Source organism: Fukomys damarensis, unplaced genomic scaffold (assembly GCF_012274545.1).
Source record: "Fukomys damarensis isolate Sample0158 unplaced genomic scaffold, DMR_v1.0_HiC HiC_scaffold_4, whole genome shotgun sequence".
NCBI lineage: Eukaryota > Metazoa > Chordata > Mammalia > Rodentia > Bathyergidae > Fukomys > Fukomys damarensis.
The window spans coordinates 60,626,521-60,650,952 of record NW_022900916.1 but is presented as its reverse complement, the minus strand read 5'-3'; the positions used below and the strand labels follow the sequence as shown (position 1 = coordinate 60,650,952).

General features: G+C 38.3%; 1 protein-coding gene across 1 annotated transcript in view; it reads left to right on the top strand.

The window, feature by feature from the left end:
* The first annotated feature begins 63 nt into the window (after positions 1-63).
* Col1a2 (collagen type I alpha 2 chain) overlaps positions 64-24,432 on the top strand; it is a 35,564-nt gene continuing 11,195 nt past the window's right edge. Inside the window, exons 1-33 of the mRNA XM_010603444.2 lie at positions 64-338; positions 2,779-2,789; positions 3,356-3,370; positions 3,979-4,014; positions 5,280-5,372; positions 6,615-6,668; positions 9,694-9,738; positions 9,832-9,885; positions 9,978-10,031; positions 10,346-10,399; positions 10,813-10,866; positions 11,363-11,416; positions 13,103-13,147; positions 13,442-13,495; positions 13,588-13,632; positions 14,013-14,066; positions 14,559-14,657; positions 14,792-14,836; positions 14,951-15,049; positions 15,457-15,510; positions 15,631-15,738; positions 16,069-16,122; positions 16,223-16,321; positions 17,217-17,270; positions 17,736-17,834; positions 18,265-18,318; positions 18,809-18,862; positions 19,012-19,065; positions 19,303-19,356; positions 20,385-20,429; positions 21,661-21,759; positions 23,136-23,243; positions 23,906-23,959. Coding sequence (XP_010601746.1) covers positions 269-338; positions 2,779-2,789; positions 3,356-3,370; positions 3,979-4,014; positions 5,280-5,372; positions 6,615-6,668; positions 9,694-9,738; positions 9,832-9,885; positions 9,978-10,031; positions 10,346-10,399; positions 10,813-10,866; positions 11,363-11,416; positions 13,103-13,147; positions 13,442-13,495; positions 13,588-13,632; positions 14,013-14,066; positions 14,559-14,657; positions 14,792-14,836; positions 14,951-15,049; positions 15,457-15,510; positions 15,631-15,738; positions 16,069-16,122; positions 16,223-16,321; positions 17,217-17,270; positions 17,736-17,834; positions 18,265-18,318; positions 18,809-18,862; positions 19,012-19,065; positions 19,303-19,356; positions 20,385-20,429; positions 21,661-21,759; positions 23,136-23,243; positions 23,906-23,959 — 2,025 coding nt within the window. The 5' untranslated portion in view covers positions 64-268. The remainder of the gene's footprint in view (positions 339-2,778; positions 2,790-3,355; positions 3,371-3,978; positions 4,015-5,279; positions 5,373-6,614; positions 6,669-9,693; positions 9,739-9,831; positions 9,886-9,977; positions 10,032-10,345; positions 10,400-10,812; positions 10,867-11,362; positions 11,417-13,102; positions 13,148-13,441; positions 13,496-13,587; positions 13,633-14,012; positions 14,067-14,558; positions 14,658-14,791; positions 14,837-14,950; positions 15,050-15,456; positions 15,511-15,630; positions 15,739-16,068; positions 16,123-16,222; positions 16,322-17,216; positions 17,271-17,735; positions 17,835-18,264; positions 18,319-18,808; positions 18,863-19,011; positions 19,066-19,302; positions 19,357-20,384; positions 20,430-21,660; positions 21,760-23,135; positions 23,244-23,905; positions 23,960-24,432) is intronic.

The window sequence follows — 24,432 nt, the reverse complement described above, 5'->3', positions numbered from 1 at the left end:
TCCCCACCCCCAGTCCCCGCGCCCCCGCAGACTCCTCCCAGGGCCCAGCCCGCCCATTGGCCCGGGCGCTTTTGGAGGCGCCCTCCGGCCGGGGAAACTTGTGCCATATAAATAGGGCAGATCCGGGCTTTATTATTTTAGCACCACGGCGGCAGGAGGTTTCGGCTAAGTTGGAGGTGCCGGCCGCCGCTGCATGCCTGCGCCCGCCAGGTGATCCTCCGTGACCGGGCTCTGCGACACAAGGAGTCTGCATGCCCACCTGGTAGACATGCTCAGCTTTGTGGATACGCGGACGCTGTTGCTGCTCGCAGTAACTTCGTGCCTAGCAACATGCCAATGTAAGTGCCTCCCTTCCGCTGGCTGGGAGCGGGAGTTAGACGGGTGGGCGCCCGGGCTGGAAGAGGAAATCCTGCACCGGGTACAGCGTGGAGGGCAGGCTCCCCCGCGCCTGAAAAGTACTTTACAGACCAGTACACGAAAGGCCTGAGTCTCGCCAAAGGCTAGGGAAGGAAAGAGACCTAACTTTGTCTGGACGCTCGAGTGAGCGAAGTTCACAGGGAACGGAAGGGCGTTTTACCCAAGGCTGACGACTACCAGCCGTCCTCGTGCCTGCCTTGTAAACGTTGAGGCCTGCTTTACAAAGTCCTTTGATTCGGCTTTACAAAACTGTCCTCAACTTTGGTCTTCCGGGCGTTGAATTTGTTCCGAAGGATGCTGATAGTCATGAGGACAAGATCATGGTGATGGAAAGGCGCCCTCCAGAGGGAGGAAAGCCAAACCACAGGGGACCGGGCCTAGAGGCAATGGAATTCCCAGCTCAGGACCGAAGGGTTTGTCCACCGCTATGGTTTGCATTTCTGGTTGGAACCATTCCCATGGCTAGTCAGTTGTATCCTGGGAAGGTATCCTCCTATTTAGAATGGATACCTTCCGAAAATTGAAATCTGCTTGTCCTTATCTGGTAATGGAAATGGTAACATCCTTTAAATAACATTTGCTCTACGTTTTGTTGAGCCTTAGAGTTACCCCTTCGACATACTCCCAGTGATAACCAGACATCGTGAACACTGCAAGTTGGAAAGTACCAACCTTGATCGAGACTACTCGAGAGCTTGGGGTTTTTTTCCATGAGATTAACATTAATTTGTTGTGTGATCCTAGGCAAGTCAAATTGGGCCTTTTCTAAAATGCGAGGAGGAAATTAAACGGACTCTAAGGCCAGTTAGTTCTAAGTTTTATGACAAGACTTACATGTCAAGATAGAATGAAGAAAATCAGTCTGTTTTCATGTTAAACGTGGCTGCCTAGTTCCTAGACACAGCTTTTGACTCGGTGGAAGGTGACCACCCGCATCTGGCCACACCCAACACTTCAAAACCTCGCTCCACCCACATGCCACGGTGTCCACAGTTGCATAATTACTGATGTGCACGCATATGTCTGTGTCTTCCCTCCGTCCACTTTTAGTATGCACACTATAGATACTAAATATCCAATAAATGTACTGAATAAGTTCACATAACCAATTCAGTGTGTTATGAGATCTGAGGGTGTAAGGGAAGACAACTTCTACAGAAAAAAACAATTGAAAGCAGACCAGGCATAGTTTGAAGCTACAAAGAGCAACTCATCTTCTGACCAATGGCCACCGTGATCTGAAATAAACGTGGCCAAGTACAGATTCCTCAAAATGGCTCACGTCTGAGTAATTAAAAGGCAAATATCCAAAATCGGAAGGGCTTTTGCTAATGGGCTCAGGAGTAGTTCTTCCTACTGATGGACACAAGGAAGTAAACATATCATTTTTCTAATTTAACAATAATTCTCATAAATTGCCCTTAAATGTCAGTGCTGGATACGGTCCATCCTTCTGAATCGTGACTGTTGAAACAGATGTTCTCACTCCAAATGACACACTTCTTGTCCACCTAATTAAAACAATTTTCAGGGCCTGATTAATCCTATTACAAGTGTGGCCACACATATCCCATAGTAACATACAATTTTATGTGATAGGAAAAGAGTTCAGTTTTTCTAAGCATTTTAGCAAAAGGGAGGATAGTACTTCAGTTTATTTTTCCCATTATTTTTCCATATGTTTAATCCATAGTCTTTCCATTTATACAAAGCAATCTTTTCTCAAGCAAAATTGATCCATGCTCATAAATTGATTTTACCTAATTTAAACAAACTAAGGAAAAAATTCACATGTCCAAACGAATCCATTTTCATACTTACTAATATCCAAATTAAACCTTCTGAAAAAGGACATTAAGAGTGGTAGAAACTCAGTGAAGTACTAAGTAACTTCAATGTTTTATTCAAAGAGCCTGCTTTAGATAATATACTATCCTAATTTTTACTTCTTTTAGACCTTTAGATATTGAAAATGATATAAACCATAAATTATTTCTTTATCATTCTACTGGTATTGTCTTGTCAGTAATTCGTCTGTGTAATTTCCAGTCTAATTGCTAAGCATTAGAACTGTCTATCCTTAAGGCACATTAATATTTCACAACATTTATAAAACAGTAAATAATTAACAATTCAATTCAAAATATAGTTACATATTGCTACTGCAAAAAATCACCTTGCTTATCCCTGTAGTATTTTTGATCTGTGTAATTTTCAGATTATTTGAATTTTTTTAATAAAAATATAATTTGTTCTTTAATTATGTAACTCAATTGTATACACTTGTGTATCAATTTGTTACTCTTATTGATCAATGAAATGATATTAATAATTTTTCCTACTTTCCCCTTTCCTTTTCAGCTTTACAAACGGTGAGTAAAATAATTTTTAAGAAAAAAGTTAAAACTTAGATTTCTTTGCTCCCAATAATGTCTTTTGTGGTGAGGGAAGATGAGGCCCCACTGGTTTTAACCAATCTGGTTTTACAATCATGGAGAGAAATGGTAATCCATAATTTCCTGGCTGCCATACAAAGGACCTACCCCATTTTCCAAAATGGGTGGTGCTACTGAATAAGGCCAGACTCATAAATACGCACAGGAAATAGAGAGGAAGGGTTTTAGCAGCAGCTACCATGGAGCACAAGACTTCACTAAGCTAGAAAATGTTGTTTTTCTCTGGGACTCTTTTGCAAAAATATTATGAACAAATTCTTAGTTTAAAAACTGAACTTGCAACATAAGTACAGATAAGTATACATATGTTTGATTTTGCATGTAACATATTTTTATGAACTAACTGGCAAAAATTTCACACTGAATTTTGAAATATTAAATTAAGATAGCAGTAAATGGACAAAATAATGTATTCTGTAGACACAAAAATGAAAACTATATACAATCATCCTTGCAATAACCTTTAATTTATTCTTTTCTAGGGAACTCCAAGAAAGGTAAGAGTTCAATATTTCTCCATAAATATCTGAAATTATCAAAGATAACTTTCAGTTTAACTATATTTACAGAAAACTATATAAAGAAAATACTTTGTCAAGATTGTATTGTATGAATACACATAAAATAAAATAACGTTGCTATTCAAGATAAAGTTTTGCTATATTCCTAAATCATCTTTAATTCACTTATTTATACAACTTGTTGATTTACATGCTAAAGAAAAAAATGGTTATACTATTTTAATTATAAGCAGCAAATGAAAGTTTATTTTAAAGGACTTTGATTACGGTATATAAATATGCTGGTAAAAATGTAACAGAATGATCATTTTATCCACAATAATCATCTTACTAAAAATGCTATATATAATATTGGACTAATGGCTGAATTTTACAACAGCTTGCAGTCCTTCAGTATAAAGAAATTTGTATGTAATTAGAGTAAAAATAATGTACTTTTATCTATGGTATAATGCCTATTTTTATAGCTACTATCTAGTAACATTGTGGTTAGATCAGCCTTACCAACTAATGATTATCAAAAATGACTAGTGTGTTCACGGAAAATTACATTTATGATTGTGCTGTTTGTACCTTCCTTGTAGGGCCCCTCTGGAGATAGAGGACCACGTGGGGAAAGGGTATGTCATTTTGAACTCTTAAAGGGCATCTGCCCATATATGAGTAACTGTAGAAACTACAGAAGACTGACACTTTATAGAGTATTATGCATCTAGGTAATTGTACCACCTTTTAAATAGAATAAAGCTTTATAAAAGAGGTGAATGAGCATTATTATATTCTTTTTTGTCAAGATTATCCTTTTAAAAAGAAAAACTATTACAGGCAGCCAAATTCTTTGCATAGCATATCGTTATTTTTAATTGGGCTGTCCAACTCAAACATAACAGAAGAGTATCTACCTACCACCAATGAGTTCTTCTTTTAAACACACTTTGGATTGCTTTTGAAGTAAAATCTCTTCTCTAGCTTGGGAATAATAGTGAAACAGCAGTAACATATTTCTCTTTCTAAATGCATAAATGTGCAAGTCAGGCTCACATTTTATTTGAGGAATTCTTAGGTCACCTTGCTATGCTTAATTCACATTTATTATATGTTCTGCCAAAGCAAGCACTTAATTGACATTTAAAAGTGCATGGTCTTGCATTATTTTCATTATATAATATTTTTACCAATATATAAATAAACATACCTCATATTTACCTTGAAATGGAGATTTACATGTAATCCACTGAAATATTTTGTTAGAGGTAGTATTACACTGACTGATTATCTTAACATAAATGATGTTAATGGTAGGAAACCTATAGTATTTCCTATCCTCTGATAAAGTGACCTTATTAATTCATCTACTAGTCACACATAACATACCAAAACATTGGTGCCGGGGATTTAGCTCAGCGGTTTGGTGGCCTGCCTTGCAAGCGCAAGGACCCGAGTTCAATCCCTGGTACCAAACAAAAACAAAAACAAAACAAAACAAAAATACCAAAACATTGAATTCAAAGTCACATACTAATAATCAACATATATAGTACAAATCATGCACTGCAAAGCATGCAAATGTCATGGAATCATCTAGCTATCATGCCTACCTTTATCTGATAGCTGGGGCTCCATTATGAGTTAATATTCAATATCTGCAATATTCCTCTAGGAAAACTCCCCTGTTTATCTTTATATGTCAGTTGCTAAAGCTCCTTTTAAAATAGACCCATGTCATAAGTGAGTTTCCATCCATGTCAAATGTTGTATAATAATTTCTACCTTTCATGCATGTTGAAAAGCCTAAAGAATACATTTTCAGGGATTTCATTTTTCATATTACAAAGGATTCTGTGCAGCTTGTCTAACCCTACTCTAATTGCCTTGTACCTAATAGGGTCCAGCAGGCAACCCAGGCAGAGATGGTGATGATGGTCCCCCTGGCCCTCCTGGACAACCTGGCCCTCCTGGCCCCCCTGGTCTTAGCGGGGTAAGATGTCTTAAGTATTTTAAATTTTTACTTGACTTTAGCTTCTTGTACTTCTCTTGGAAAAAGGCTCATTGCAGAATTTATTTTTAGCAGTTAAGAGGAAACCTACTTTTTGGAAATTAGTATATTTTGTTCATTGCTTTAGTTTCTTTATTCAAGGTTCTGCTTTGCCTGATCTCTTTGTGAGCCCTTGTGAATATCAGAACTGTTTTTATGTTCACTGATGTGACCATCAGCACCATTCTTTAATTTGATCATTTTTATCAGTAAGGTGCAAAAGAGAGGTGTTGTATTATTAAAGAGTTTGATTAGATTGCAATACATAAGTGAAATACTTGATCTTAAGCAAATTATAAACATCCTACCCTTTTTATTCTCCCTGGCTTGAAGTCTACTGAGGTTTAATTTGCTTGAAACTAATTTGAGAAGAGCACGTTCCCCTTTTTCATTAATATCTTCTTTTAGGTTTATGTCTTTAACAATGGTATGCGTGCCGAATGGCCTCACCGCAGGAAGGAAAACATATTTGCTTAATTGGTTAGCATTATGAATCAGAAGCCTGATTCTAATATCCCACTGTATGCAAGTAACATAAGACCTTTCTCCCCTAAAGTTCTTATCATGATTGCTTATCTACTGAGTGCATTAAAGAGCACCTTCTTTAATAGAGCTACCATTCTAAAAGAGATCTTCAACAGTAAAGTTAGGGTTGTGACCTACTTTTTAAAAGTTTAAGCTTCCAAGGGACATTTTAATTTAATTTCTTCTCAAGTTAAAATTATGCCCTTCCTGAAACTTCAGCATAGAAAGGATCTCTTAATCCTTTTATGTAGTTCTGATGGGCAAGGGCAACAGGTGCAAATGCAAAGCTGTCTTTTTTTGTTTGTTTGTTTGTTTAATTTCTATGTAGTTTAGTAGGAGCCATCTGTGACTTTAAGCATTTGGGAAACTTCCCTTCCTCTCTGTAGAGGCAGAGAATCTGAAGAAAGGAACAGAGTTAACAGGGCAAAAGTCTGAAAACGGAAGACAGGGAACTTCAAGCTAGGTGTGGGCTTATATCTTAAATTTAAGTGTCTCCTGACTTTGTAGGAGTTTATCTCAGTATAAAATTTAAACTAAATGTACAAAATATTACTCTCTTTTAAATGGCAACAGAAAAAAATTTCAAGCAAAATATAAAAATGAACATCATGACCTGTAAACATTGATTCAATATTTATATATTTTTCTTTACCTCTGCAGAACTTTGCTGCTCAGTATGATGGCAAAGGGGTTGGACTTGGCCCTGGACCAATGGTATGTTCCTCTCTATCTTATCCAAAATTTATATACTATGTAGAACATTTATGTTAAATTTCACAGTGCCATTTATTTAGCTATTCAGGTTAATACTTAAACTAGTGTTAAACTTACTCCAATCTATCAAAATCTAATCTGAGCCTTGGCTAGGGACTTCAATTTTCTTTACAAATATACCTCACTGAGATAGGTCAGATATTCTGACCTAAAGAAGCTTCTAAAGAAGCGATCTTGGGATATAATAAACCTAAATTAGGCAAATTGATTTAATTTGAAATATTGACACTGGTTAATACTTTTCCATTCTTTAACATTGCTTAGAATGATAAGCAACATTTAGAAGCATGGAAATATTATTAAGTTCCTGGAAGATATCAGATGTCAGAAAGGATCGACAAGTTGTAATTAGCCTTTTCATTTTGTAACTGGAGATTTTAAACCCTTTTCTCAAGGTCCTACAGGTAAGTATGGACAGAACTAGAACAAACCACCAGGCCAGATGTCTGATATTCAACATTCTGGCCTATATGGTTCTTGAAAAAAAAAAACACTCCTTTAGTCACAGGTATTTACTAGAGGCCTTCAGAGGAGCCCCCGTATTACGTGCTTCAGTGGGTAGTGAAAGGATGTGGTTTATCCTGACTCCTCCATGGAGTTAACAATCCACAAAAGTTCCTCAAGCTCTATCTTTATTTTTAAAATCCCTTTTTTGACCGGGAATTTGGCTCAGAGGTTCTGCCACCTCCCTCACTAAGCAGAAGGGCCCGAGTTCGATCCCCAGTACCAAAAACAAAAAAATACTAAAATCCCTTTTTTAGTCTATTGATGGTAAATCATTACAAAAGAATGCACATAAAATTTAGCATTTGTCAACACAAATATGTGGGAACACACTCTATCGTTTTAGTATCAATTTATAAAAGTTCTGTATGTGTTTGTGATGATGATAATGACATATCAAACAAATGGAGCTCCTACCAAATGCAAGCGATGTGTTAGGAAAAACAACTGATGATAAAATCATGCAAAAACAGGTACGAGTGTAATATATGAAAAAGAGGAAAAACATCACAAGAAGTAAAACTACTAGATTGATTAAGTGCTACAGAATTTAATACACATGCACACACAATTTAGTGACACTAACTACTTGTTTCCAAGGATACTTATGTGCCCAAAGTTAAAGTGATCTTTAAAATAGAAATTTTACCTGGGCTGTGCACCCAGTGCTCCATCTTCTGCCAGAGCTAATGGTCCGCAATAAACTAATACACTGTCAGGGCAGGGTAACACTTTCTGTAAATTAAAACTCTCACTTGAGAAGTAATGTACATTTAATTGATGATTTCCAATTTGCTGATTTTCCTGGTAATTTAAAATGTTCATATTGAAATGAAGCGTGGGGGAGGGTCTTTCGGCCTTGTTTATATTGGGTATTTGAAATTAGCTGTTCCTGCTAATGCCAGACATTAGTCAGTTCTAAAGCACCACCTATTTCTCAAGAAGCAGCAAAAAAGACAAATAAAGTAAATTGTTAGTAAATGTCATTTTTTTAAAAGTGCATGCACACTGGGAACATTAATATGGATTTCGGATTCCCCTGTCTTTGGAACATCTCTCTGGGGTGCATAAAACACAATACTTTACATTTAAATATCAGTAGACTATAATTTCAGCTCACACATCCACATAAATACACAGACATATGCAATCTACAGACATGCGCTTCACAAACAGGGAAGATGAGAAGCAATAAAGTATTGAAATAATTTTCCATGTTGGAAAATCAATAACTGGAAAACCTCAAGGGCTTGTTTCTGAATTAATGAGTAAGCATAGTTTGTCTCCCAGCTTCCACAAGATACACTATGTTTATGTAAATAAAACGGTTGCAAATAAATGGAAAATGAATAAATAGAATTAAAAATTCATGATATCAAAGAAAGTTATTTTTAATGTATACTTGAAAGTACATTTATTGAAAAGTGACAGCTTCTTTTAATGTCAAAGTAATTTCTGAAACCAAAGAAATAATTCCCGTGATTAATATGATGTGCATTTGAAATAAAATCCATAGTGTTTCAGTATAGGTATTAACACAGGGGTGTAGGCTTGTCTGCAGTTGCACCATGAACAAATTACTCAGGCCATGTATTTGAAATATTTTCAGCATTTTGAGCATTGGGTCCTACAGACTAGCTTACACGGGTATCATTACTGCACATAGAAGAATATGTATTTAGCTTGCAAACTATAGTATTCTGTTTCTTACTTTTGTATTCTAAAATGAAGAACAAAGAGGAAAATAATCTGTTGTCGTTCAGGTCATATTTTAAATAATATCATGTATGGACTCTTCAATGGGCTGTTTCAGTAATATTATTTTTCCTTCACCCCTTCATTAGATCCACTTTTGTTTGATATTTTCATCAGCCATCAACAGCCCTTAAAGAAGCTACTAGGTTCTAGCAAGCCTCCCTCTCCAATCGTTAAGAAGGACTTTTGATCTTTTTCAATTTGCAACCCTTGTGGCAATGAGACTATCAATTTCTTAGCTAAGTATGACGTCAGGAGATGACATTTGATCAAAGGAATCCAAATGGAGTGCTCTGTGAGCTGTGCTGAAGCCAACTGTATATTCTGAACTTCTGTGGCAACAGATCGATTTCACTGTATTAGGACAATCTCAATATGTGTACAACCAATTGTGCACAACTTGAAGGGAACTATGACAACTGTATCCAGCTCTCCTTGAGTTCGCTGACTTGGGCTCGAAAAGAAGGAAAAACAAAGGGAGACAAATAGTGAGGGAAACTTGGAGTGTTACATGCTTCCCTGAGGGGAACAAAAAGTGTGAAACCAAAGCAGCACGGATTTGTCCATCACAAAGTGTCTATGGCATGGGAGGGTCTTATCTAACTTCAACTTTCCTAAACTAATTTATCTGACCCAAACCAACTTGTTTTACCCTAACCAAATCCATGACAATTAGCAGTGCTAATCATATCTGTCCTCTTCACAGGGTTTAATGGGACCCAGAGGTCCTCCTGGTGCAGTCGGTGCTCCTGTAAGTATGGAAGGCTTGTAATTTCTCTTCTATAAAAAGAGAGAGTTAAAAATAAAAGCTTGGAATGGGACTTTTTCCCCCCTTCTCTCTTAGGGACCCCAAGGTTTCCAAGGACCTGCTGGTGAGCCCGGTGAACCTGGTCAAACTGTGAGTACAGTTTTCTACATTTGTGATCAGTGTTTTTTTCAAGAAGTCTATGAAATAGCCTTAGCCAAATGACTGGTCTCTCTTTTTCTCAGGGTCCCGCAGGTGCCCGTGGTCCAGCTGGTGCTCCTGGCAAGGCTGGTGAAGATGTAAGTGTTTACTCTTAAGCTCCTCCAAAACACCATTTCCATGTTCCTGCCTCAACAAGAATTTCTAGATCCAAATTAAGTGTTCTGCCAAAACTGAGTACGCTTGACATAACTCTCCCTATATGGGAAATATTATTTTAATGAAATATTAATTAATTTGCTTATATTTAGGGAAATATAATTATCAAATATGTGTTTGGATCCCCATCTTTTTATGTGGTACCTTTCTCTTCTGTTGTAAAAACAAGATGCCCTCACTTTTGTCTGATGATTTCCCAAGTCAAGTCTGACCCTATGATGTTTTCATGTTTTAGGGTCACCCTGGAAAACCTGGACGATCTGGTGAGAGAGGAGTTGTTGGACCACAGGTGAGATGTTGTATAATATTATGCATTCCAAACACGAGAGGCTCTTCAGATATAAGATATTTGCTACAGCAAGCACCCACCTAAACGGCACATGGATGTCACTCACATTTGCAATCTTTATAGAAGGCATCTGACAAAGGAACCTAGGAAAGAATTCATGTATTTTTATTAATGCAAATAATACGCACTAGTGACAGCACATATACTGTGAGGAACTGAACTGAGTTCTACAAATATCATAGTCTTGGATATTCACATTAGTGCAATTATTTTGTGTCTCTGAACTTTCAACCATGTTAGTCTTTCGTTTTAAATTTGAACTTTGATGAGAAGAATTACTTTGGAAGGAAAAAAATCGTTGTCCTTTTCTTTATGATCAAAAACATTCACCTTCATCTGAATTTCTTTCTAAGGGTGCTCGTGGATTCCCTGGAACTCCGGGACTTCCTGGCTTCAAGGGCCCTAGGGTGAGCATATTCGTTACTCATTTGAGAGAAAATGCTGATTATTTTTCTGAATATAACTCAACTGCAGTTATACCCTGGGTGACACATCCTGGCTTCCTCATTCCTGGAGTTCGTCAAAGGGGAGGGAAGATTTGAGAGTAAAACTGACTGAAAGTAGAGTTTTTCCAGTCTGTTCATGGCTGCCATAAAACAGGTTTGCTGCAGCAAAACTGTATAGAACATGTATTATGTCTGAGTACTGACAACCATCTGAAAATTATAAAGTCATTAACTGTGGTGAGGATGTGAGAGAGCGTCTCGTCTTTCCCTTCTTGAGGGCACGGTTAGGTGGCTTAGCTGGGGCATTCAGACAGCTCACCTAGAGCTGGACCCCTACTTTCCATTCTGCACAAGTGGCCACAGGAGTCACCCAGGAGATAGTAATTGCCAAGGTAGAAGATCTGGATCTGACCAGCCGCTGTAATGCTGCAGCATTTTAATAATGATTGTTTTCCAGGGACACAATGGTATGGATGGATTGAAAGGTCAAGCTGGTGCTCCAGGTGTGAAGGTAAATACTGCTAGAATCACTTTTTCAATACTTGATGAAATTTCCCTTTCACCACCAAAAAGCAAATTTTTATTGATGCACATTCTGAAAGGATCCTGTTTTCTCTTCTATATTTCAAATCTCTCAGTGGAGGGAATTACGAGATCCTATGACAAAAAGCTAATTATTAATATGGATTTCATTTAATGCCTGTTAAATAGTTGAGAACAAATAATGTCAATAATTCAATTCCTTTCCTACTTCAATTCTTTTCCCCTGCCTATAATTTCAGTCAATCTCTGTAGCCAAAATAGAAGTAAATAAACATCTAATCAGATTTTGGGACACTTTGTTACTTTAAACTGTAAATTCTCCTTTTCCATGCACTAATTAGATAGGTACATTCCTGTCAAAACACACTTTTCAACCTCTTTGCTGTGATTTATCTGTGCACACTCAAAAATTTTTTTAATTAGCTAATTAAAGTCTCAGAAGTGTGCTATCTCTTCGCTAGGATCTTCTCTGACAGCGTTTTCAACTATAAAATGTTCTCTTTCCTATTAAGGAGATAATGTGATATTAAAGTGAATACCAACATAATTACAAATTAATGAGTAACGAATACTAGCGGGACCAGAAATGAACATGAATATGGAGAATCTGTTCCTACTCTCCAGCTGCCACACAAATGGATAAGGTCAAACTCATTCTCCCAGGAGCCCAATATAACAGCTCAGACTACTAATCACAGTATCATAAAATGTAAGAACTGCAAGGAGCTCTGTGGGCTCCCTCATTTTGCAGATGAGGGAAACAGGTTTAGAAAGAGCTAGTGACTTGCCACATTTAGTGGTTAGAAGAGCACAGGATACAGGCCAGGAATTTAGCTTAGTGGTTCTGCAGCCTGCCTCGCAAGTGCAAGGTCGCAAGTTCGACTCCCAGTACCAAAAAGAAAAAAAAAAAGAAGGGCCGGGGATTTAGCTCAGCGGTCTGGTGGCCTGCCTTGCAAGTGCAAGGACCTGAGTTCAATCCCCATTACCAAAAGAAGAAGAAGAAGAAGAAGAAGAAGAGCATAGGCTAGAAATCCTGAAGCCTATTCCATGCTTTTCCCCAACAAACATACTTCATCTGGAACCTTAAAAATAAAGGATGCTTATGTGGCCTTAGATACAATGTTTTTTCTCTACCTAAGTCTCTACCCAGATTATTTTGAAGGAAAGTTTTAAAATATGAGTTGGAAATAAATATGACAGCTCTAAGAAATATTATGAAGCTCCAACCTTTCATGCACATTTTATTAAATTGATAACATTGACTGCTCACCATAACTTTAAAGAGGGTAAATATGGTTATATTCACAGCATATTTATCACTTGCCATCTCTTTTCATAATACTATCCCTTAACATATAAGCCTAGTCTAAATGATATTCATAATACAAAGTGGAAATTTGAGAGAAGGCACTATCAAATAACCACATCCTCTTAGTACCTTGACATCTGACGTATTTAAATGGACACTCATTTAGTAATTTTTAAAATGTAGCTATCTGGAATAATTAGGAAACAATCTATATGTGTAAGAAATGTTATAAAACTCATACATAGTTCAGATTGAAATAGTAGGATAAAAAAGCCATTCAATCAGAAGAAAGTGAACAATAGATCTATGCAATGAATAAGAACTCCATCTTTCTGTCCCATACAGGGTGAGCCTGGTGCCCCTGGTGAAAACGGAACTCCAGGTCAAGCGGTAAGCACTGAATGCTTTCAGACAAATCTAAATGTGTACACTCTTTGCAAACTGGAACTTCTTTAATGTTTTTTCAAATTAGCACCACTTTCCTCAGCACTGTACTCTTTGATACGTTTCTAATGGCCTTTTGCATATTTAATTGAAATCCACTACCTTTGGGTTGGTATTAAAACAACCCTATTTGCTTTTAGTGGACTCTTGCACACATTGGAAATTGGACAAGCAAAATGATGGTTGTGGCAATTTATAAATTAGCTTTATAGATTTTAATGAACATATTTCTGCTCCCAGGGAGCTCGTGGACTTCCTGGTGAGAGAGGACGTGTTGGTGGACCTGGCCCAACTGTAAGTGTCTCATTTTGGTTCCTTTTAACATATCTTCTGCTGACTGCCAACAAACTTGCCCTTGACTCTTCCCATTTTTTTTTTCTTCCTAGGGCGCCCGTGGTAGTGATGGCAGTGTCGGTCCTGTGGGTCCTGCTGTAAGTTCTGGTACTGGGGAATTTGAGAGGATTCAGAGGATGGACAGGAGCCATCTTCTCCACTAATTTCCTATAAAAGAACATCATTTCAGACACTTAACTAAACTTTCGATGAGGTCTTTTGAAGTTTCCACATGCAAGTATCATAGACTACTTATAAATATTTGAGACTATTGCCAAAGTATGAAGTAAAATCAACTGTTCCTTAGTCACCTCGACTGTCTCCCTTTGATGAGATGTTAATGGCAACACACTGCCTGGCAGTGTCTCCTTTGGCAATATGAAATAAGATGGAGGGGCTCTGAGCTTCTTTAATCTCTGTTGCTGTTTTCTTAATTCACACAGAGGAAATTCCTTACTGTCCTCTGCTTCTATTTCAGGGCCCCATTGGAGCTGCCGGCCCTCCAGGCTTCCCAGGAGCACCTGGTCCCAAGGTAAAACACTGGTGACTGTTGTCACTACCTTGATAAACTTTTTAACTGACATGAAAGATCAAAACCGTATTTTCAGAAAGAGAGATCATTTCAGAAAAGTTTCTTTAATTAGTCCTATCTGGCACAGAATGGCCAATCTTCGCACTCCACATTTAAAATAGATCGTATCTCTGTACTTGTACACTAGCGGCATACATGTAGCTGGCACCATGGAAGTTGATTCCATGGAGCCCTGTGGGATCCACTCCCAAAAGTGTCACCCCTGACTAAGAACCAGTATCAGCCACAGAGACAGAGGTAGAGAGATGATACCAATAATAATCAAACTGGTGGGACAAAGCTAGGAAGCTCAGAAATCAACTCAACTCTTTTAACAAACCAGGTAAGAAAAGTGATTGCCATTCCGAAGAAATTTCTTAAATGGTGTCCTAAAAAAAGACATGCATTTCCATTTTTTGCTATCTAATTCTTCTGGGTCATTTCCTCTTTCAGGGTGAAATTGGGCCTGTGGGTAACACTGGTCCTTCTGGCCCCGCGGGTCCCCGTGGTGAAGTCGGTCTTCCAGGTCTTTCTGGCCCTGTTGGACCTCCTGTAAGTAGCTGTGGTCACTAACATAGATCAGAACACTGGGGAGATGGCTGCAAAAAACAAGTTGGGATCAAAAAAGACCAGAAATATTCCAGTTAATGGATAACTTTCCTTTTCCTTTTTCCTTTTCCTCTCAGGGCAACCCTGGAGCTAATGGCCTTCCTGGTTCTAAGGGTGCAGCTGTGAGTATATATCTGGGTAGCTAATGCATGCTGCTATAGGTTTAAGGCATTTAATGAGTGCTGCCTCTACAGCCCACGACTTTGTGATGGACCATGCTCTGTTTTCCTTCACAGGGCCTTCCTGGCGTGGCTGGGGCTCCTGGCCTCCCTGGTCCCCGTGGTATTCCTGGCCCTGCTGGAGCTGCAGGTGCTAGTGGTGCCAGAGGACTTGTTGTAAGTAGTCTTACCAGTGGCTGTGAGCACCCCAAAAGTGCTAGCTCTATCATTGTTTCATCACTAGTCTTACTATAGTTTTGTTCTTCCTATTTTTCTTTTCTTAGCTTTTTAGAGTGTTTCCTGTGTAACTGAATGTATATGAATGTCAATCCCCTTGTCCTCACATGCACACAGACACACTCCTCCTGCTATCTCAGGAGCTTGTGCAAAGATAAATGAGGCAAAGCTCTACCATCTCAGTCCTGCCCTTTCACTGATGCCATTCCTAAGTAGGCCATTTAAGTATGAATGGGGAGTTCTTGACCTTCCCCTTGCCTTAACCCATAAATATCCCAAGGGATTTGTCCACCAGAGAGTCCTGCCAAACGCTTTTCATTTGACTAGTGTTTTGTCTTGGGTCTTAGGGTGATCCTGGTCCAGCTGGTACCAAAGGAGAAAGTGGCAACAAGGGTGAGCCTGTAAGTAGTTGTATAATCACAATTTTGTGGAGTTGTTATTCGTGCGATCCCATTTCTGGAGCTGGGTAGGATATAACAATTGTTTTTCTACTTTCTTCTCTTGTTCTTTTTGTTACACAGGGCTCTGCTGGACCCCAAGGTCCTCCTGGTCCTAGCGGTGAAGAAGGAAAGAGAGGCTCTACTGGTGAAGTTGGCTCTGCTGGCCCCCCAGGACCTTCTGGACTGAGAGTAGGTTCTAAATGCCTTGAACACCCAGACACACCAGAGGCAATGATGGCACTGGTTCACTGGGGATTGGTCAAAATTACTGCATGAGTTTTCTAGATGAAAGAAGCATCTGCTTTCCATCTGTTTTTCTCAAATTGGAGACTCAGTTTGGTAGGTTACAAAATTGGTCTGGAAACAGTATTAACCTACTTTGGCAGAATGCTCATCCACAGAATCCCTTGGAGTTTGAGCAAAGCATTTGGGCTCTATTTGTGCCCTGTTTTCATAAACGCTACCTTATCACATTCAAGTTTTGTCTGATTCTCTTCTATTTTGTATCCTCTCCTGCAGGGTTCTCCTGGTTCTCGTGGTCTTCCTGGAGCTGATGGGAGAGCTGGAGTCATGGTAGGTTGTGCATCACCTATGTCCCAGGAAGAAACTTGCTGCTTCCTCTGGTGTGTGAGCTGCAGGCTTTAGCACCCTCCTCTCCCACTCTTTCTAACAGGGCCCTCCTGGTAGCCGTGGTGCAAGTGGCCCTGCTGGAGTCCGAGGCCCCAGTGGAGATGCTGGTCGCCCTGGAGAGCCTGGTCTCATGGGACCCCGAGTAAGTTTCAGATAGATTCCAAGCAAGTCACGTCTGGCACTGTTTTCTTCTGTAATGAGTTGGTTAATGTTAAAGATAATGATAAAAACGTCAGAAGTAAATGTATTAGTAGACTTGCTGACAGTTGCCTTTCATCAAGGCTCCACAGATATTTTTCATGTATTTAGTTAGTTCATAAATTTCCTATTTATTGCTTGATACAATAGCTTGATCTATTCTTTGGAAGAAAAGACTTATTTTAATATATCCAAATTAAATTGGTTCTATCAGCATGAATCTTTTATCTTAATTTGCAAGTTTTATATAAGATGTTCATGAAATGTATCAGGGCTATATGTTATTAGTTTATTAGATTCATAAGTGAAATCATTTTTCCAGCAATCACAAAGGGCTATAATGTATTCAGCATCACACAAGCTATGGGGAGATGACCCTTATATCTGTAGACACTCTAATCCATAGCAATAGAGTAATTTTTTGCTCTATTATGGGTGGATATCAACTGTAATTGTACCATAAACAAGTAATAGAGATACCAAATAAGGCAATAAAAAAACACTTTGAAAATTGCTTGCTAAAAGTATTAGTTTTTCTATTATGAGGTAGATAGCATGATACATTTTGCCCATGTAGCTTATTACTTAACAGTTTCTTGTGATACCTGTAACAGGATCTACTGCACTAAAATTCAATAAGAGGAGAGTCACCAAAAAATAGAGGAAAAATTTCAGAGCTCTTTTCACATTTCCTGGCTAGTGGCTAATATCCCTAATGATTTTACCCTAAGCAAAAAACAAGATGTAGAGGAAAAATGCTTTAGTAAGATTCCAATTAATTTGAGACTTGAATATGTGAGTTGAAGTGCCAAGTGAAAGCACCCTCATTTGTTTTACAGGGTCTTCCTGGCTCCCCTGGAAATGTTGGCCCAGCTGGTAAAGAAGGCCCTGCAGTGAGTAGTGCTCATTTTCCATTATATGTTCAAGGACACTTATTGCACCCTTATCAAGTCTATTTTGTGGCTTATTTATAGATGAATACATTGAAAATAAATATCAGCCACCTACATCATCTGGGAATACAGAGTAATAGGTTGTAATTATGGATTCCAAATGAACACAGGATTGAAAGCAGAGAAGGGCAAAGAAAAGCATGGCAGGAAAAATGGAAGCAGGTGACAAGGGTATGGAGAGAGTGGGGAGAGAGGGAAATTGCATACATATGAGATTGAATTGGCTTTGTGTATACGTACATCCTATTTAGAAACAGAAAATAGATTCATAATTTACTGACACGTTATACAAGAAGCTCAGTGTATTCAGAAAACCATTCTGCTTCAGCCCATGACAACATCACAGGCTTGAGGTTTGGAGACCATGTTGATGCTGTGTAAACTTTGAATAAACACTGATTTCAGGGTCTCCCTGGTATCGACGGCAGACCTGGCCCAATTGGCCCAGCTGGTGCAAGAGGAGAAGCTGGTAACATCGGATTCCCTGGACCCAAAGGCCCCACTGTAAGAATCGCATGACTTCCTCCCTTGAGCACTTTTTTGCTACATTTCACCAAAACTAGCATTTCCTACTTATCAGTCCAATATACCACAGGGAGAAAGAAGGGTTCTTTCAACCTAGGGAAACTGCAGGCAACTTACCACATCGGTCTATGTGCTGCTGAAGCAAGCACAGGCAACTTTCCACATTAAAGGTTTGCCCCAACATATCCTTACATACTTGCTGAAAACCCATCTCCTGGGACACGAGTCTCAGCAGACAAATGGGCCTCTTGTTGTGATCAGAGACACATGATGATGGATTGTACCTTGGATAATAGAATTCCAGAATTGGGAATCAGCAAGAAATTTAAAATTTGTCATGATGAGCTGGACATTAAATACCATATTGAGACCATATTCTATCTAATTGTGTATTTAACTTTTATTATAGGGTGATCCTGGCAAAAGTGGTGATAAAGGACATCCTGGTCTTGCTGGTGCTCGGGTAGGTGCCACCTTCTGCTCAAACCTATTCACACAGAATTTACCCAATAAACACTCATCCTTTGAGGCCATCTGATATTCAATCAATTTTTTTTTCTAAGATGGCATCCCCATGGGTCCTTCACCATTGTAAAATGTCTTCATTTTTACCCACACATATAAGGCAGTGAGCTATAACAAATCAGAATATATGTTCAGTCAAAGATACTTAGAGAAGCACTTGGTCTTTATTTCACTCACTTTGTGATTAAAGGGGTTTGAGTATATGTTCATACTGTGGCATTTATTAATTGCCTTTTTTGTATGGAGTTCCACTGAACCATATTGAAAGTTGGTATGCAGCATTCTGGCCTTGGCAAAAAACCACAATGAGTTTAATTCATGCTAAAAGTATAACTGTGCTCTAAGGAACTAACTTTTAAAGATGCTTTACGACATCTTCAACAGCCTGAGTTGTGGGTAACCATAGTCTTTCTGTTCAACATTTTTAGGGTGCCCCTGGTCCTGATGGAAACAATGGTGCTCAGGGACCTCCTGGACCCCAGGTGAGTATTTTTCCACCTCCTGTGCCTTTCTGCACTAGAATGCACCGTTCCCAAAAAATAACCACCTCCACAATCCAGTTCAAAAGTTGGATAGATGGGCAGCAACAGTGACCAACTCTGCTATTTATGCTCTTTCCTCTCCCTTTCAGGGTGTCCAAGGTGGTAAAGGTGAACAGGGTCCTGCTGGTCCTCCAGGTTTCCAGGTGAGTCAACAAACACAAATGAAACCCAGCCTTTGGCCAGACTGCCCACCTCCACCTCATTGTATCCCTCTCCCCTATCATATGGAGCACAGCTTTGCAGCTGAAGCAAAGGGTACATTTTTTTACATAACTTTTAATAGTGTTCATGTTGATTTTGTGTCATTCCCCCTTAGCCAACTATTAGCAGATTCCCTAAATATTACCGTAAGATTGAGATTTGTATTTCTCTTTGTTTAGGGTCTGCCTGGCCCTTCAGGTACAACTGGTGAAGTTGGCAAACCAGGAGAAAGGGTGAGTAAAATGAGTGATAATAAATCCACCTAAACTTGTGAATTTCCTTCTGCTTAATGTCCCGGAACAGCACAATCACAATATGTGAAAGGATATCTCCTATTTTGCGTGTTAATGATAGTGTTCTACTTACGTTGGTTCTGAAAGTGAATGAACAAAGTCACTTATTTTAGTAGAAATTACTTTGTTTTATGGATTGAGTGGAACATCACATTATAAAAGTAGAATCTATCAATGAATATTTTATGTAATAGCCTTACTTTTTGTTTTGTTCTTGGTCATGCTAAAATACAAATTATTTCCTTCTCCATGGTGAAAACGCAAATGCACTTATTTCCCATCAAACTAGACCTGAAAAATTGCTTTTAATGTTTTTCTTGGCATTCAGACACGACACTGCTATCCACCATCAGAGCATGAGTTCTGAGTCATTTTCTCCGTAATTGTGATGAATGCGCCTCAATTTAGTTACATTCTATGGCCTCTTCTCCCTTTGTCAACAGCGGGGCACATTAAGGAGACAGCTGGTCAGTAATAAAAGAGATACACTTGGGTATACAATTAACTAAGTAATGTACAGAATATGATAATTTCTATTAAGAAGGCAGCTTGCTATATAGCTATAAATAGGCAATGTCTGGTAGTGTTCATTATTATTTATCATATTATCAAAGAAGACAGTCTGCTTTATCACTTTTTTTTTACAAGCCATAAACCAAATGGGAAACTTTAGTTTCAGGATGCCAAGTTCTAAGATAGATCTACCTTTGGTATCAGTTGAATTCTGTGTGTGTGTGTGTGTGTGTGTGTGTGTGTGTGTGTGTGTGTGTATTTTTCTCCAGACAACTGAAAGCTCTGTTGCACTTCTCAGTCCATATACTTTGGCTTCTTTAAGGGGGAGCACAGGCAGCTTTATGTCACTCAGAACCTCCCAAATATCATATTCTTAAATGAATTTGGAAATCACATATACATTTCACACTTAATTTATTCTCTTGGTTTTTTGTTGTTTTTTTTTTTCTCCCTAGGGTCCCCCTGGTGAATTTGGTCTCCCTGGTCCTGCTGGTCCAAGAGTAAGTGCTATTTAATTAACTTTCATAGAATCTTGGCAATGTGCTTTGTAAAAAAATAGCACTTTCTCCTAAAGCCATGGCTGACCTTCCTTGCACCACAAAGATATCTAAATTGATAATGGACTTTGTTTAGTTGCTCATATTTCCTGTTCAATAACCACATGGTTATATGAAATATGAATGAATTTGTATATGTTATAGTTCACAATTTATATAGCAGGATAATTTATGACAGTGGGTCAATTTGAGCCAAGAAAAAAGAACACCATATTGAGATTAGTAATGCATTCCTAGTATACTTTGATGTTTAAAGACTAAAGCTGAACTCATGAATCTAATTTTGTAGAGAAAAAGAGAGGAAGGGAGGGGGAGATTAGGAAATAAAGGGAATGAAAAAAGAATTAAAATATGTTATGTCCACGTACCACCTGCTCACAAGGAATCTAATCATTATGTACTATAAACATATTCTAGTAAAAAGTAAGAGTTTTTAAAAAATCATTGAAGAAATCATAAAAGCAGAAAATAAAATTTTAGTTTGTGGAGATTAACATAGCTGGAATGTTGGTTTGCCTCTAAAGTATCCCATTATGTTGCCAGTTACCATGTACACAGGAAGCCCTAAATTAGTCTCAGAAGCTATGGTACCAAAGAATAAAGTTATTTTAAGGCCTTTTGATATAGTAGCAGTGTGGACCTGCATGATAAATACTCTTAAATGCAAGCTGGGAGATATTTAGAGAGATGATAGACAAGTTACAAATACACACATATATATATTGTGTATGTTAAATATTATAACTATTACATCATTATTGTATGAGTTTATAAAAGGGGATAGTTATAAAAATATAATTCTTATTTGTACTTGACATTGCTATTTAACTAAAATGCTACCATCTTTCCTTTAATGTTTACAAATAACTGGCGTGTATTTTTTACCTTAAACCTATCCCAGAAAAGACCACCAATAAATAATTAATAAACAAGAAAGTTAATTCTAAAGCGTGAATGTCACAGTCTATAAGCAACAAATTTTGGAACTGTAGTCCCAGAATATTAAAACAAAATTCGACTTTAGAGATTAGCTCATGCCATCCCATCACTTCGCGAGTGGAGAAATTAGGAACAAAAAACTTAATTTCCTAAAATGTTTCCAAACCAGGACTAAAAATCTAGATTTATGGTGTGTAGAATCAGAAAATGACTTCCTCTAACTGCTGTTTTTCAGGGGGAACGTGGTCCACCAGGCGAAAGTGGCGCTGTGGGTCCCTCTGGTCCTATTGGAAGCCGAGGTCCTTCTGGACCCCCAGGACCTGACGGAAACAAGGTAACACTCTGTTTTATAGATTTCCGTGTGTCCTAGAACAAATAGATCCTTCACAATACAGTAATTTTTTTCAGATTTTCATTTATTTTCAGTTCTCTGACAATTTCCACCTCAATAAATAGGAATTTTATTCTAGTGGCTCTGAATTATTCCAAAAGAAAACTGGAAGTATAGTTATCTTCGTATTCTACAAGCCGTAATGAATTGGTATAGTTTTCAACTTTTTGATCATGTCGTTTATGCTTTTTTTTAAATCAAGGACTATCCCTATACATTCAGACATTATTTTTGTTTAGAGAACAAACTTTTACCCTCCTGACATCTCCCCACCCATAGGTTAAACCTCCCCCATTTAGTTTATTGGTACGTGTAAGGCAAACAATACAAACAATACATTCATCATTGGGATCTTGCACCTTTACATGATGTATCTTGGTTCTTGTTTTTTCCCCATACCCCTTCCCTCCCTGCACCCCCTCCACCCTTCCCTATTTGCAAAGACTTTGTTTTCATTTTTTCTTCTAGGGTAAAATTTCTTAAAGTAAATTTTAATAATAGAATAATTTATAATAATGAAAATGAACTAATACTACACTCACCCCAAGAAGATAAGTCTGAAAACTTTTGTTCCTTAATAAAATCTGTTTAGGTTTGAAAACGGTTGAAAATTGGTTTAGATTTGAAAATAGAGGAAATTATGCCTATCTGAAAAACAGACACTTTAGCCACAATAAAAAGAAGATGACTCGTATTATTTCTAATTCTTATCTTCAAGTTTAAAAATGTAAAGGTAAATTGTGAAAAGCCAGTTTAGTATGAGGAAAGCTACTATAAGGGAAAATGAAAACCAGGTAAGAGGGAGAGAAGAAATGAGACTTTCAAAGGGATCCATTCTTTCAAAGGCTGGTCAATAGCCTCTTATTCTCTCTCCTGAAGTATGGAGAATTGCAGAACTTTATATAAAAATAGAAGGTGTGATCTCTGCTCTTAAGGAGACTGAAACACAAACATCTCCCCAGTTGATGAAGTCTCTTTCCACTAAGAGATTTATATTTGAGGAGGTTACATGGGCAGACTTCTTTCACTCTCTGCTTTCCATTGTTCCATCCCATTCTTTTCTGTTCCTGTCTCCCCTAAGAGGATTTGGAGCTGGTTTTAGATGAAGCACAGCCACCCCCTTCCACTCTCTTCTCTTTAGTCACCATTAACAATATCTCCCAGCACGTTCTCCCTCTTTTCAGTGGCCTTCCTTCTTGATGCTTAGCAGACACGAGTACCATCTATTAAATGCTTAAATTGGAATCCTTCATGGGTTTGACTCTTCATTTTCTTCTTTTGCTGCTGCAATAACTGACTTCACATGTGTTTGACTCAAGGGTGAACCCGGTGTGGCTGGTGCTCCTGGTAACGCTGGTGCATCTGGTCCTGGTGGCCTCCCAGGAGAGAGAGGTGCTGCTGGCATACCTGGAGGCAAAGGAGAAAAGGTACGCTCTGTTCCCAACTTTGAACCTCAATACATGCTACTGATGAACTCTAGAACAAGGGTGCCCAATTTTTTACACTTTTGGCAGGAGGTCTGGTAGCATTTTATATCTACCTATTCACATTTCCCTCTGCCACCCAGCACCTACACACTTCTAAACTCACATATCTGGCAAAATTCCTTGCTACCATGGAATCTCATGCAAACAGATGGTGTTGAGTAATACATGAGGCTCATTTTAATGCCACTAACAATAATGCCTCATCCTGCCCTAATTAATGGGAAAGAGCTTTATTGAACAGCTGTCAACCGTGCTGCTGCATTACTTATGCCGTAAGAGTGATCAGGCACTGCGGCCCATTGTGATGGTGCCTTCCAGTGCTATCCACGTGAATTGGTACCTGGCTTGATTATGTGCCAGAGGGGTGTATGGAAATTGGAAAATAGGTGTGCAACAATAATCTGTAAAAGAGGCTTCAATTATTTTTCTTCTGATTTTTCCCTTCAGTCAACATCTTATAAAATGGTACAGAAATGAGAAATTACTAAAAACTTTAAATGATGAAAGGAATAGCATCTTCTCTAAAAAACACTTTAGATTGATCTGGTTTCAAAAAAATGTGGTCAGAAAACGAAAACTGCTCTCTTGCTTTATACTTGCAGGGTGAAACCGGTCACAGAGGTGAACCCGGAAACACTGGCCGGGACGGTGCTCGTGTAAGTAGAATTTGGTTTTATGTTTGTTTCTACTTTGATTTTTGTTTAACATGTTTTATTCGATTTGAATTGAGAAAGTTTCCAAAATTCAACTAGAAAAAAGGAGTCAAGTTTAGTGAAATAGTATTCCATTTCTTCCTGGATCCATCACCAATAATATTATCTTACACATGCCAAAAGAAAAACGCAACAGGAATTTAAGAAACTACATCCTGAATTTTCTACCTTTGCTAGTATTAAATATACCAGCTACAAATGGCAGACCCAAAGCCCTAGGTTTAGTAGAATAGTAAGCAAGTCAATTAAGTGGTGATAGGCTTTAAAAAGTAAACAGTAACCCTCTTACCTGTTAAAATGCCAGCACCCTTAACAAGGTGGCCCACTCATGCACACATGTGCCCTAGGACTTTATCGTAAAACAGCCCCACACATCAGCTGTTAATGCCCCAGATGCCAACGACAACCCCATATGG